We start from the raw sequence: 16,394 nt of genomic DNA on the forward strand, positions 1-16,394 counted from the left end.
CCTTTTTTTTTTTTTGTGATATCTCTGTTTACACGTAATGTTGTGGACTTGGCAAAGCTGCCACGCGACGTGAAGTTAAAGATGTTGTCATGAAATCGGTGCAATGTAGCAGTATTACATGAATCCAAGCTCTCCAATCCCGATCCCGGTCCTATTCTTCATTCTCTCAGCTACAGAAGGATCAACTGATGGATACATCTGAGCGCAGCGGGCAATTGGTGTGGCATTCCTGTGGGCTGGGATTCAAAAATCCATCATTGTTCACATTCATGATTCTAGAGACAGTGTGCTTTGGATTTTCATTGTAATATATGTGGTAGGTCCTCTTGCAGTCAAAATAGCTGTAGAACAAATTGCAGCTATTTAAGTAGGTATCTTAATTCTTTTTTAAAAAAAATCTTTCTAACTCTTCCATCTCCTCCTCTGCTCTTGCTCGGCACCCTGATGAGCTACCTTTGGCCACACCAATCCTGACGGTTCATGGTTTGTGCTGTGAATATATGCATGCGCAGACAGCATGATGAGGAGCTGGTGCCTTTTCATCCAAAAGAATTTGTTCCATAAAATCCACATGGATTGACTTGAATTGATGGTAACGCACATCATCATAAAACGAATAGGAAAGAAATAAGGAAAATGAAGAGAAAAGAAAGAGAACCAAACAATCATATAATTTTATTATTATTTTTAATGGCATCAATTTATATAATTGATTTATATACATACACTATGATAATCCATGCGGATGTGTGTTTAGTCCCACATCGATTATTCGCGGAATAGATTTTGGGTACTTATATAGGATCAAGGGATCTACATAATATCTTTCGACTATTCTTTTTGAGTGAAATTCTTGAGTTGTTACAAATGGTATCAGAGCGAACCCGGTCCATGACCTATGTGGACTAGAGGACACTACAATATGAGTTTATTGAAGCTGACCAAGGGCCAATCGTAGTTTTTGTGATTAGATTTGAATGGATTTAGATGCTTCTTGGCGAAGACAAAACCTTGAAAGAACTAGATCCAAGTTTGAATGATGAACAGGCTCGCTACTACTATTCTCAGAACATGTAAGTAGGGCTGCAAATGGGTCGGGTCGACCCATGACCCGACCTGACCTGACTCGCATAAGACTCGATCCTACCCAAATTTTAGGACCCGTAGGGCTGGGTCGGGTTCTAAATTTAGACCCATTCTATTTTTCGGGTCAGGTCGGGTCCATCCAATCTTGACCCGAACTTGACCCGACCCATTTTAGGACAACATCATTTCGGTCTACTTGAGTTGGGTCTAGGTTATACATGGATCCAACCCGAATGACCCGTCGGGTCAAAATTTGTAGGCATGGATCCGACCCGACCCGATTTTCAACTAGATCGGGTCTGGTCCAAAATTAGGACCCGAACAAAAAACTGGACCAGATCGGATCAAAATTTGTAGGCATGAACCCGACCCGACCCATTTACAGCCCTACATGTAAGCAGCACACAACCTTTGAGGTGGCCCATTCTATAATCTATATCCTTGACAACCCTGCTGATTTCAGTTTTCCAGTTATCCTGGCGTATAACCAAATTTAGCTCTCAAAGAACCATTCAGAAGTAGACTTGTTGAGCCACAACATAGCTTCTTCCTGAGTTTCCATGTCAATTCTGCCCATTCCTTAATGGTACAGTTATCAAAAGAGACCTATATTAGCTGTATCCTTCCCAATGTAGCTCTCAAGTTGGCAAGTAAACTACACAGTTTTTTTCCTTCAATTCTTTCCAAGTCATCACCAACAAATCTGAAAATATGTCCTTCAATGGACTAGAATACAATCAGTGTACCATCATACTTCCATTGAGATATTTTTCCCCTCTAGTTTCTTGTACCACTTGAACTCCATATCACCAATATCAAATACTACTTACACGGTCTTAAAATAGCAATTAGAAATCTAAAGTTTAAACGGTAATAGGTGGTGGCAGGAGCTGCACCTGACGGACACCAGTTCTGCTGCAAGATCCTAACTCCCAACAATTCTGGCCTTTAGATTTCTCATCTAGAACATCGAAAAAAATAACTATTATCAGACCATCTACTATGTAGTTTAATACTCATATTTCAACCCATAAGGTCTCTATTATGACTACCATACTAAACATACAGTCACAATGTGAAAAAGATGCCTTCGAGGACTTGAAAGCTATTTGCAAGAATACAACAATGATAAAGAGAATGATAAAAAGGCTGCAGAAATTTAGCAATCATACCTTGCGATTCTACGAAAAATCAATTCCACCTGCCGATATGGTTCCAGCAATGTTACTCGATCTCCTTCTTTTATCTACTGAGAGAAAAGATTTAGGTTAGTTATGTGAGCCGCCATCAATAGGTCCAAGCACAACTCTGTATAATTTTAATTGGTTATTTTCAGAAGAAAAATGAGAAGGTTTAAATAGATAATTGATTCAAAGAATAAGAGTCCAAAACATATCTGTGATCACCCATCACATACATTAAAACATTCAGTGTAGTGATGCAATATGTTTTATGAAATGAAGTGCTGGATTATTTATGTAAGGCAAATAGCATAGAAGAAGAAAAATAATAAGAAAGAAAAAAAGAGAGCGAGAGAGATGCAGCTAACAGACTAAACAATTTGAGTGTCAATGATTTGCTAGCTTCAAAAGGCAAAGAATAACATGAAGAACAATTTTTAAATTTCTCACACATCTAGTTTCTTAACTGAGAATATGATGTTTGAAATTCTGAGAGAACAAAAAAATTCCTTCACATCTGTAACCAGTGCAAGCAAATAGCATGTACAGCTATGCAATATTTCTCACATAATCATTTGCCCTACATATACTAAAAGTATAGTGTACAAAGAGGTTTTCGATAAGCTTCCAAAGGTAAGAAAATTATACATTATTTCGAAACAAAATTCTATGTCTATTATAATTCTTCTATTAAACTAAAATGAAATATATTGATAGACTTCAACTTTCTGCAGATCCATCATGAAAATAATCATCAGTAATTTATGATTCTTCACTTCGCTTTGTTAGAAGGTAACAAATATATTTTGCTTGCTTAACTTCATTATCTTGACAAAGTCTTGATCCTAACCGCACTCTTCCTGATTTTTCAGGTCTGCAATTATGCCACACTTTTATTGATGAGTTTGTATTTGATACTATAGTTACTCATATCCATGAGTATGCAAATATTAGTTAATGACGTGCAACATTTAACAAATCATAGAAATAGCGTTGCACTACTTATAATTTGCAATAAAAAGGTATTGATTTATAATATTATATAATCCAACTCAATCATGCTTATACTGATCTTTTCACTCGCTACATGGACATTAATATTAATAATAGAATTTAAATCCTCTACATATTCCACATTATCATTAATAAGATAAAATTCATATATTAATTAAACCAATATACTAATTAAAGTGATGTTAATTAATTGCAGGTTATAGAATAATGGTCTTTTAGCACTTGACTCGTGCTCTAATATTAATGATTGAAATTTAATTCCCCTTTACATTTCGCAATATTATTAATAAGGTGAAAGTCGTTCATTAGTTAAATAAATCAGACAAGAGAGTAGATACTGAACATGTAGACAGTTGTCGGCTATAAACATTATAATAATTATAAAAGAATTTATTAAAAATTAAAATAAATGCATCTAACATTTATAATTTATTCGATAAATATAATAATTGCATATAATATAAAATATAGAAAATAAATCTATTTTTAATTTATTATAAAATATATTAAATATCATATATAATAATTACATGTTTATAATTTATATTTAATTCTAGCTCAAGCCAATCAATATATCTATGATTTTGAAATTTAGTATAATTTGTCCTCTAGCATGTATTCTATGATTTCAAGTAATAGTTGTTATAATATTGTAATGACATCATGATAATTTTGACATACCTTCATAATATTTTGAATATAATTTATTACAATGTTATTTTACATTTTAAGAATAATTCAAGAACAAATAAAGAAATCATATCCACGCATGGGGTAGATATAGAAATCTTGTTTCTGCTGGCATGAATCATAATTACATTCGTAGCATACTACATCCTTCAAATAAGAGCTCGTTTGGTTCGTGAAAAAAAGGGAGGAAAAGTGTGGTCAACGAAAAAGTAAAGAAATGGCTCTTATTTGGTTGGAGTTTTCAAAGAAGAGGGACGAGAAAGTTGTATTTCCGTAGGAATATGATTCATACGTTTCATAGAAAAGCTTTTTCCATGAAAAACATTGGAAAGTTACTTTCCCATGAGCCGGAAATCGTAACATTTTTATTTTTTTTCAAAAAAGACCTTTCAGCTATCCTTATTTGATCCAAAGCATTAAGGACCTAATTTTTATTAAGAGTATAATAAGAATTACATATAACTTTACAAGAAAAGTGGATGGTCAACCAAACGTAAGTACTCTGAAATCTGTTACTTTTCTATGGTCAACCAAACATGCTAACAATACTTTTACAGACATTCTCTTTTCGAAAATCTGATTCCCAGAAATCATAACCAAACTAGCCCTAAGAATAATGATAAGTGCACGTAGCAAATGGATTGCTTTTTCTTTTTTATTTAACACCTTAATAGAATAAAAAATAGAATTTGAACATGCCAGCCGGGTAATAGCCCAGTGGCCCTAAGATTCCTGACTCAAGATGTACCTGGTAGTATAGTTCATTGGTTGCATCTTTCATAAACAGATGGCTTAAATGAGTTTCGAATTCTTGCATTCTAAGGTTACGACTTTAAGTTACCAGTTACCACAGAACTGTGAGAATAGTCGACATCACACTGTCAGACTGGTCCTATTTTGGACATTGGCATCTTATTGCGGTGGTCCCTCGAGAAAATGCTTGGAAGTTAAAACTGGGAAGGCAACGAATCTAACGTTGCTATCTTCCCCGCGGACAAAAGTTTGTACATTGGCAGCAGAACACCCGTGAACCCAGCTATCGCTGCGTGGAACGACAGCAACATTTTTTTTTTTTGCTAAAAGAACGACAACAACATTCACCAGCCAGCAAATTGATGGAGATATAAAGTAGTCTATCAGATGGGGAACGCAGGAAGTTGCATCTATCATTCTTTAGAGAGAATTATGTAAAATTTCCTTCGACTTTTCGTCATTTTTCAATTAGATTCCAAAAATTATGAATTAGTTGTAATATGGCCCAGGCATCCATCCAAGCTCTGATGCTGTTAATTGCGAATGTGAAATTAGTAATGTACCTTTGGATTTTTGCTTCTGTCAAATTTTAACTTCTAGTCTAATTTAGCTGGCAATGATATTGATGGAATCTTATGTCTAAACTTATCTCATATTCGCATATCCTTATTGAGATGGATGACTGGTTGTATTGTAAACAAAATCTAAATTTTAGGATCTAATTGAAAAAATTAAAATGATTGAGATGTAACTGCAAATTGCAAAAAAGTTGAAGATGTACCGGTGTAAAGCGTTGAGTCCTGAAACAAACTACTCTAGGTTTGCAACGTTGATCACTTTGAACTTAACCTAGCTAGATCCCTAGTTAGGCCATTATATCGGCAATTAATATCAGTTTAAGGCCAGAAATACCAATAATTCCACCCAAACTTGTTCTGAATGTTGTAAGAGGTAATAACGGAGCTTCCAAGCTGAATTAGCCTAAATAAGATACAGGTTTCTCTGTTCCGTTTACTGCCAGCAGTGAATATAGCCAGCTCCAACCATCCTGTTCTCCTTTTGTACCAAAAAAAAAAAAAAATTGCCATGTTCCCTTTTGGTCTCAATTCTTAACCGGAGACCTTCTGCCTTCTTTCAGCACCCACAGTGATGCGATTATTCCCTTTCGTAATAAAAGTGGATGGCTAAGCCTCCCTTCTAACGCCAAAAAAGATAAAAAATGGTTAAGGCAAGTTTGCAACCTAGGTCTCTCATACAAAGTATAATGGTCTTGACAAATAAGGTAAATTATCACTTTGAATCACTGTATATATTTTTAGTACCTCATATGGTATATTTTTATTAACCTAGGCTGGCCTCGGTATTGTTCAAAGTGATTTAGCCGAAATGCTATTCTAGTCCGACCGAACAACAAATGTGTCTCTCATTGAAAACCGTTTGAAAATAGTTAACGTCCACCAAGAATGTGGTCAAGATCTCACGGCGGTTACACCGGTTCGACCATTACTGCCTGATTAAAACGGTGTGTCACCATGTGCCTAACGTAGGAGCTGTTACCCAACAATTATTGCACGTCCTATTAGTTTTGCTAATAGACACCCATCACATCCTATATAAAGAGGGGGACTCAAGGGCCTTCATGCAGGTTTTTCTTTTCTTTACTTTTTCTCTTCTACTAGTTCCTTAGAATCAGACTGACTTAAGCGTCGGAGAATTTCCCACCAAACAAACTCTAGCAGGAGAACTTTCTTTTTTTTGATTTCAAGTTATCCAAATCTACCAAAGTTCAGTCATCAAATACTTGATACCAATCCAATAAGAGTTTTATCGGTTTTATCACTTAAAAAAAAGAAATATCACTTAAAAAGTGAGAATGCATTAATCAAAACCTCTTGATAATTGATATCAATCCAATAAGAGTTTTATCAGTTTTCATTAATTCTTCCTGCACTGTGTCTGAGATGTTTGGATTCCTCCTTATCAGATGAGTGGTGACAATCATTAGGTTTTTAATATAAAAAAAGGCTGGTTATGCTTTCAGCTCCCACTCATCCAGCCCGCGAGATGAGCTTTCCACTGCACGTGTAAACCCATCAGTCCGCCAAACGGATACGTCTTGAACGCGTAGCCGCCGCTCAATCCAAAGGAGTGGGAAAACGCCACCACATGGTGTCGGACTGTCGGGCCAGGGAAGTCGCAACCGCGGCCGGCTGTGATTCGCTCACTTTGTGCACTCAACAAAACGGCGAGGCCCACTGACTTGTCCAAGTGCCCTCCACTCGGCCCACGATATTTAGCATATGATAAGACCCAAGTTAATATGGGTCCAATAAAAATGCTCAGTAACACAAAGTTACGTAGCCCGATAGAGCTGACGGGGATTGAATCATGGACATTTCATGCAAACCGTCAACCGCGGACTTACTAAAGTTAAAACCTTTCATAGACGGGGTTTACTTATAGTCTCTAATGTTGACTTGACTTGATTTGACTTGACTATGTATTGATAAGTTAAAAATTGCACATAATTACCATGCCTTTTTTTTTTCTCCAGGATAGAGAGAGAGGCAAAGCTGGAAAAAAATAAAAATTGCTAGTATGTACTGTAGTAACTGAGGAAGCTGATTGTCAACGCATCAAGCATTGATATGTTCTGCATGAAAATGTAGTGCTACCTCTCGAATTCTAGCCCAAATCATCATGAGCTCAACCATTGGCACTACGCATGTGTGCAGTCTTAGTCCAATTGCTTCGAGCAAAGTGCTCGCATCTCTTAGATTGAAAATAGGTGCTAATTGATCTGGCTATTTTCACTACCGGTACTAATACAAGTTATTCCATATGCAGAGAGGCAACATTCCAAATATTAATATTATGAATGAAACATATTAGAAGTCTTAAGGCAAACGGGCTTATTTGCTTTTCTTTCTTAAATATGCTTGTGAAATCAACAATTATTTTGTTTTTTTATAAAAAATCAGCTTCACAGTAGTTTAAGCTATAGAAGAAGGATAGTGATTTTTCTTCTTGAGAGAAAATCTATTCAATAATAGAGTAGCAAGATAGGAGCAAGAAGCCATAAGAACAAGTCTTTTAGAACAATGAAGAAAAGAGTTGGAAATATCATTTAATTTAAAATATTTTTTTGTAATGGCTAGGCACTCCCAGTTACAGGACTCTTTGAACCTTCCAATTAGTTTGTCTGCATCCATTTCTTACAACTAAGAAAAAAGATCATTCTTTATAATATGTCAGCATTTGATTTGATACAAAATAAATATTTTCTATAAAATGCCTCTTAGTTGGATAAAATCTCTGACTCATTATGATATCATGTCTGTCAAAATATGTCTAGATTTTTTTGACAACTGACCATATTTGATTAGATCTCAAATTCTGCCTAGATTATTTCCGAATCTATAGCAACTTTTTAGATCTAACTTAGTCCGAAACCAATGTCGCCCCTTGGCCAACCTTTGATATATATTGATGCAAATACATGCTAGCCAAATCCACATTGTCCAAACAAAACTACACAATAAACTCATCTTTCACCCTTGCCTTCAATTGAGTACCAAAACCCCAAGCCGGTTTGACAAAGAACAAACGAACTATTCTCGATCCATTTGTGACCAACAACATCAAATCCTTAGTTTGACAAAGAACAAGTGTCAGCCCCTTGAGTACAATTAGCAATTAGCCCCAAGTCAAACACATGACCTCGTGCCATTGGCTAAATATAGTATTGCCGGTGAGTTTTTTTCTTTGTTTAAAACTAATGAATCCTATAATCCAAACATACACGGTTCCTTCCTTTTTGTTAACCCTCCTTCTAAGTAACACCTTGCCTCTTCTTTTTTCCCAACAACGGACAGCTCATACAATTTTAATATAAATATATCTACAAAAGTCAATTAACGACCCAATCGGCAGCTTCGTCAAGAAATATCCACGCAAACTCATACATCCCATATTCACACCACCCTCCTATCCTTATCCGGAGTCGCCATGGCCCCACGCGTAATAACAGCCATGCATCCACCCTGACACCGCCATGATCATTTCTCCTTCCGTCCTCTTTCGTACTCTTACGCGGATGCAGCCAGCAATATCCCCCCTCATGCCTTTAAACCATCCACCCCACCCCTTCTCTCGCTCCAAGAACTCATCTGCAATCCAAAATCTCCCTCTCTCTCTCTCTCTCTCACACACACACTCACCAACCTTAGCTACTTTGATCTTGCTCTGTGAACCTCTCAATGGGCAATTACGTCTCTTGCACTCTCTCCGTCGGTGCCGGCGGCAGCACCGGAGCCATCACGGTGATCCTCCCGGGCGGGGAGGTCCGGCGTATGGAGGGGCTGGTCAACGCAGCCGAGCTCATGCTCGACGCGCCCGGACACTTCTTGGTGAACACGCGCTCCATGCAGGTAGGTCGGCGCTTCGCGGCGCTCTCCGCCGACGAGGACCTGGAAATGGGCGACGTCTATGTTATGATGCCGATGAAGAGGCTCAACTCAGTGATCACGGCGGCTGATATGGCTGTGTTGCTGCTGGCTGCGAACAAAAAAGTCCGGCGGGCTTCAGGAGGGAATTCAAGGGTCTTGCCGGCGTGTACCTCCTCCTCGCCGAAGAATCCACTAGCAGGGCACGAGTTGGATGAGGTCGACGATGATGTTCCGACGATGACGACGGCGATGGCGATGGAGGACTTTAAGTACAGGTTGTGCCGGTCCAGGAAGCCGACGTTGGAGACGATAGAAGAGGAGGGCATCAGCTCAAGACGAGAATTATAAGATGCATCTTTCCCTTGATTCGCCTCTTCATCATGTGCTTTTGGTGGCCTAGTGGAAGAAGAAGATTTCAGACCTAGGATTTCTTTTCAAAAAAAATCAGAGAAAAAGATTATTTAATTCGATCTATGATGGGGTGATTCTGTAGCATGGTCATTTTCCTCTAGTGGTCAGTAATCACCACATTTGTTCAATGAATATGTAAAAAAAGATTAGATAATTTGTATGGATTTGGAATTTTGTAAACTTAGAATGGTGTTGTTTGCATCTCAGAACGGGAGGTTAATAATAATAATCAAAAAAATGACTCATATTTAGAATCGAGAGTTTTCTGAAAAGAAAAGTATCAAAGGTATTATCTCTTGTTTAATAGATAGTTGCATATCCATATGGTCCAAAATTAAATCTCTTACAACAAATTTTAATCGAGAAAATAGGATTCATTTAGATCCTACGTTATCTAGAAATACTTTGATGTTAGTGAATAATAATTGCCACTCTCATTAAAAAAAATACTAGTTGTGTTGCGTGCTTAAGTCTTCACGCAATGGGTATCTAGCAGTTTCAAGTCCTCGGTGCATAGCTTGTTGATATGATTTCTTGGACCACTCAAATTTCTTATCTCGTGGTATTCTAACTTATAATTTTATTTCATTAGCTACTTGAGGATGAGATGGTATGTATTCAAACAGAATTAATATACTTGTACAATGAAAAAACAAAAATTGTCGTAATTTACTTGATCCCTTGGATTTTTGTCACAGTGTCATGGAGAGAAAATTCAAAGTGAAGGATATCTAACTATAAGTGAGTATGCGCACAATGTAACAATCACTATTTACCAATTGAAGTAAAAGTTTTATAATTCACACCTTATATTAGGTGCTAGCTATATACACACAAATTTTTGACACTTTGGAGAATAAATAGGTCATCAAATATTTCAATAAGCAATTTAATTTAATTTATGTAGTATTTTTCTACTAGTGTTGGGAGAAAAATGGATCACCCCATAAATATAATCAGAACACCCGAATCCGACGGCAAGGCCGAGCTCATGCAGACCGAGCTCAGGCCGAGCTCAGAAGACCGAGTTCATGCAGGCCGACCCGAGCTCATGCAGACCGAGCTCAGAAGACCAAGCTCGTCGTCTACATGCGGCGGCCACGCCCTGCAGCAGTCTCATCGTACCATGCTTTGCATGCTGGCCACGCCACGATACATCAACCAGGGACCATACCCTGCTACGACTGTCAACAATTAATGCGCATGGTCTCCACGGATCTCCGGGTTACTCAAAATCTCAGGCCATCCACGGCAACTCATCGACTCACTCAACTACGTCCGGTCACCCACAACAACTCATTGGCTCCAGTTCCGTCCTCCACGGCAACGCATTAATTCAGATGACCACACTCAATCATGACGGTAACTCATTTAATTCGTCCAGTCATATCTCAGGTAACCCGGCACCCCTCCTATAAAAAGGAGAACTTCTCCCACTAAAAAGGGGGCTTTGGATTTCTACATACAGTGCATCTCCTTCTCCAAAATTAAGCCCCCCTCTGACTTAAGCATCAGAGGGCCGGCGCCGGAAATCCCGGCCATCGGCTTTTTGCAGGTCCCCCGGAGGACGCAGCCCGCCGACGTATCGCCACCCGCCACTCTTGCCGGAGCTCCTCCTTCTCAGCCAGTGGTCATCCCCGGATCCAATTTTCAGTAACAGTTGGCGCTAGAGGAAGGGCCCAAGTCGTGATCATGAGACTAAGGAGCAGAGGAGTCTCTGATACCTCCCGGCATCATGCTCCAAGCCCCGGACGCTCAGTCCAGAATCTACCACTAAGACCTTCGGCAGATGAAGCTCCACAAGTCCAACCCGAGCAGTTCGACGCACTGGTGCAGCAAGTCCAAACGCTAGCCATTGCAGCCCAAAGCCTGCAACAAGTGGAGACCCCTTCTGTGCCGCCTCCACGGGTTCACGTTAAGCAGAGGAAGAAACTTTCTCCCGAGCCATCTCAAATTAGGCATGGCTCTTGCTGCAACGACGTGGGACGTAGGGGCAACCAGTGAGAAGTAGTAGCCCAAGTCTCACGTCAACGAGTTGGAGGAGAAGAGAAATAAAAATTGAGGTCTGGAGAAGGAGAGTTATGAAATTTTAAAATGGGATTGTAAGCCTCTGTGGCAAAGGGCACAATCCCATTAAATCCCATTGCCCTTCAAACTCTTCTCTATTGTTCCGCGATCAGGACGAAGGCTACGTATCCCCACTTTCCTCGTTCGGATCATCAAGGCTTGCGGCAAGTAAGAGACCAGTATGTACTCCCTCCTCATGGGTGTAAGTTCTTAGGATGACGCTCGTGATGTCGCTCTCCCACAGAGCGTCGCCATCACCGAAGCTCCCACCGAGCTTGGAAGGACGACTTCGGCAAGCATGACCTCAGAAGGTTGCCGAGCTCAGAAGGCCGCCAAGCACAAAAGGCCGCCGAGCACAAAAGGCCGCCGAGCTCAGAAGGCCGTCGAGCTCAAATGGCGGCCGAGCTCCGAAGGCCGAGCTTAGAAAGTTGCCGAGCTCAGAAGGCTGCCGAGCTTAGAAGACCGCCGAGCATAGAAGACTGCCGAGTTCCGAAAACCGAGCTCAGAAGCCCGAGTGCAGAACGCCTCTCCCGAAGACCGAGCTTAGGATACCAAGCTCAGAAGCTCGAGCTCAGAACGCCTCCCTCAGAAGGCCGGTGCTGAGCCATGTCTTGAGGGACTTCGAAGCTCGGGAGCCATTAAAATGTCTCCAAAAGGTACAGGACGCTACTTTGGCTTTAAATAATTTTAATATTTTACCTATCTCCAGGTCAGAGAATGCAAAAAACGACCTACGGATATCTCTATCTCCAACGTCGCCCCACTCCAGCTGGGGGTGCATGATCGCCAACGGACAAAGCCATCTCCGATCTCCATCTCCATCAAAGACCCCGACCAAGCTCGGGATGCCCCGCTGAGTCGATAACGAGCCCAAGCTTCCTCGACCTCAGGAAGCATTGCGGGGTCGACAGCGAGCCCAAGCTCCCTCGACCTCGCGCATGATCCCCCGACTAAGGTCGGGATGCCCCGCTGAGTCGACAGCGCGCCCAAGCTCCCTCGACCTCGAGAAGCATCGCAGAGTCGACAGCGAGCTCAAGCTCCCTCGACTTCGCGCATGATCCCCCGACTAAGGTCGGGATGCCCCACTGAGTCGACAGCGAGTTCAGACATTCGACGACACTTCGATGACATTCAACGACATGTCGACGACACTTCGACGACATTCGACGACACTTCGACAACATTCGACGACATTCGATAATATTTCGACGACATTCGACGATATTTCGACGACATTCGACGATATTCGACGCCTCCTACGACAACACACCCCAATCTGAGTGGGGGCGCTGTTGGGATCCCTCGCACGCCGCAGAAAATTTCAGAAAAATTCTGCGCGCAGCGGAAGACATGCGCGAGATCCCGTCATCATGCATGAACGTATTTTAAAACCATCGTTCGTAGATAGATTAGAATTAAATACTTTTACATAATATTAGGAAGATTAGATCAGATCTTCATCTTGTGCGGGTAGATATTCACCGCAATCTGATGATCGTGGTAATTGTTGAAAGGTTCGCTTGAAGCCACACACGCATCCGACCTCTACGGGTATCCACACGAGGCAGAGGACCAATCCAAACTCTCTAATCTCCCCTGGGTGCTAGCTCCCTTGCAGAGATACGTTTTGATGGTTGAAATCCTTTTTTTTTGAATCAACTCTTGATTGCTTCCAAGGAGGGAGGTTCAAGGGGGCCCGCATGCCCTCCTTTATGAATCAACTTCAACGTGAGACCCTTATTTTTTTGTTGGCGGCTGAAAAACCAGAGGAGAAGGGGGCTGCTTCACGGCTCAAAGGAGAGGACAATACCCATGTACGGCAACCCCTTTTCTCCTTTTAAGATAAAGGTTGGAGCTCCTAAAATTTAGGAGCTCCATCCTTATATATTAGCCAAAAGGAGGGGCGTGCGCCCCTCCTCATCCTCCATCACGCACGCCCCCCCACTTGATCTAATCAAGTGGGGTTTGGGGCTTAATCCTAGGTGGTTTAGTCCTTTTCCAAAAAGGACTAGGTGCACCTATTTGCATCCCTTCAAATCCTAATCCAATTAGAATTCAATTGAACTATAACTCAATTGACCTCTTCAATCCTAATCCAATTATGAGTCTTTTAACTTATTAGATTAAAATTAATTAAGACTTAAGAAATCCTAATCTAATTAGGACATATTAAATTTCAGTCCTAATCTAATTAGGACTCTAGAAATTCTACTCCAAGTAGGACTCTAATTTAATTTGGAATCCTAATTTAATTAGGACTCTAGGAATCCTACTCCAAGTAGGACTCGTATTTAATATGATCAAGTCCAATTAATTCAATTAAATTGCAATCCAATTGCAGTTATTCCTTCTTCAACTCACTAACTCTTAGTGGGTTTACCAATTATCAATCAAATTAATAATTATAAATTATTTATGATTCCAAATCATAATTCAACCATCGGATCGGTCAATACCTCTAATGTGTGTGACCCCATAGGTTCTATTCTGTTTGGTAGTGAGATATATTACGATCTCTATCACAATATCATTGAAAACTCCTTTCAATGGGTTGGAACAATTCCAACTCAACTCACTAGGGATCATCGATCATCAAGATAGTCCTTTTGAGTCTCACCATCCACCATTGACACCTAACAGCATGTAATGGCCACCCAGTAAAATGGAATGATGAACCTTTAGGTGTAGTTATCGTATGACACAGTCCTTCTATCGTGGATCCCTGTAGGACGGAGGTCATGGATAACTCGTCAAACCCCATCGTCTGTCATATGTCAAATTTATTCGACTTGAGTTCGAGAGTGGAAAACTCCTTTTCCACTGTACATACTACCCCGGCCGAGGATTTACGAACTCAGTCTCATAAATTACATAGGATCTTTCCTAATCTATCAAGGTCGATAGATTCCATCTAGATGCACCCCTACTCCTACAGTGAACCTACTGTAGCCAATCTGCACCACAAGAATCCAAATGGCTAGGGCCCATGTTTATGTGCTCGTTAAACTACTACAACCTCACTGTGAATAGTTGAGGCATCGCAGGTCAAAAGACCAGTCATACAACTGCAGCATCAAGTAAGTCACTGGCGAGTGGATAGACATCCAAGTGGCTACTTATTTTGGTCACGCTCAATACCCTTATTCTCTAACAAGCACTTGCACAATTGCTCCAGTGTCCCTACACTGTGGACTCAAGACTCGTCTATCAAAGAAAGCAATATGTGCACTGATCTCAGCGGATCAATCACCGTCCTCGTGATGATCCATCGATCAGAAGCAATTCAAAAATTAATCACCAATGACACATGCCTCGAATTCTCAACTCTTGAGAATATGCGTCATCATCTTATTAATTCCTTGGACGATTCATGGACACATAAGAACATGAATGAAAAGAATGCCCAACTTAATAAATTTATAATTAGGTCAAGTACAAATTTATATCCTAGAATAAAATAATGCGTCAGCCAAATTGGCTTCTAGGGCATACTTCTAACAGGCGCCCTGCTGAGTCGACCACAAGCCAAAGAAGGCCGCTGAGTCGGCCTGAAGTACTTAGCTCCAACTGCATGAGAGGTACACCCTACTTGGCACGTACATCTCCATAGATATTTGGCTATATTATAGGATGATCGACGATTGGAATACCTCCTTCGCTCGAGCCAAAAAGCAGCTCGAACTCGAAAGTCGGAGGATAGTATTGGTGAAAAAATGGACCACCCCACAAATATAATCAGAACACCCGAATTAGACGGCAAGGCCGAGCTCATGCAGACCGAGCTCAGAAGATCGAGCTCATGCAGGCCGAGCTCAGAAGACCGAGCTCATGCAGGCCGAGTTCATGCAAGCCGAGCTCCGAAGACCGAGCTCATGCAGGCCGAGCTCAGAAGACCGAGCTCGTCGTCCACGTGCTGCGGCCATGCCCTGCAGTAGTCTCATCGTACCATGCTTTGCTTGTTGGCCACGCCACGACACATCAACCAGGGACCATACCCTGCTACAACCTTCAACAATTAATGCGCATGGTCTCCACGGATCTCTGGGTTACTCAAAATCTCAAACCATCCACGGCAACTCATTGACTCACTTAACTACGTCCGGTCACCCACAACAACTCATTGGCTCCAGTCTCGTTCTCCACGACAACGTATTAATTTAGATGACCACACTCAATCATGACGGTAACTCATTTAATTCACCCAGTCACATCTCAGGTAACCTGGCACCCCTCCTATAAAAAAGGAGAACTTCTCCCTCTAAAAAGGGGGCTTCGGACTTCTACATACAGTGCATCTCCTTCTCCAAAATTAAGCCCTCCTCTGACTTAAGCATCGAAGGGCCGGCGCCGGAAACTCCGACCACCGACTTTTTGCAGGTCCTCTGGAGGACGCAGCCCGCTGACGTAGCGCCACCCGCCACTCTTGCCAGAGCTCCTTCTTCTCAGCCAGTGGTCATCCCCGGATCCAATTTCCAGCAACAAAAATATATAGGAGTTTCCACGTCCCAGGAACTAGGATTACCTTCCTAGTACTCTTAATGCCTTCTTTTATGGAGACATAAAGCGAGAAGAGAAAAGAAAAGGAAGGGGAATGAGAGAAGAGAGAGAGGAGGAAAAGAGAACCTTGAACCACAAAAGAGAATAGAGAGGAAGAGAAAAGAGATACAAGATTAAAAAAAGAGAAGAGAAGGAAAGTCAAATTTTCTCTCTAACATCTTTAGCTAAACAAAAGAAATTGGGTTGA

General features: G+C 40.9%; 1 protein-coding gene across 1 annotated transcript; it reads left to right on the forward strand.

Annotated features, from left to right (window-relative positions):
• The first annotated feature begins 8,782 nt into the window (after positions 1–8,782).
• LOC103715169 lies at positions 8,783–9,826 on the forward strand. The gene has a single exon (XM_008802708.4). It carries the CDS (start codon positions 8,984–8,986, stop codon positions 9,518–9,520), a length of 537 nt encoding a protein of 178 aa, XP_008800930.1. The 5' UTR covers positions 8,783–8,983; the 3' UTR covers positions 9,521–9,826.
• Positions 9,827–16,394: the final 6,568 nt, after the last annotated feature.

Source organism: Phoenix dactylifera, chromosome 11 (genome assembly GCF_009389715.1).
Source record: "Phoenix dactylifera cultivar Barhee BC4 chromosome 11, palm_55x_up_171113_PBpolish2nd_filt_p, whole genome shotgun sequence".
Classification (NCBI taxonomy): domain Eukaryota; kingdom Viridiplantae; phylum Streptophyta; class Magnoliopsida; order Arecales; family Arecaceae; genus Phoenix; species Phoenix dactylifera.

Bases quoted from the DNA above. Each gene is read 5' to 3' on its own strand.
- LOC103715169 (XM_008802708.4), top strand. From the start codon at position 8,984: ATGGGCAATTACGTCTCTTGCACTCTCTCCGTCGGTGCCGGCGGCAGC.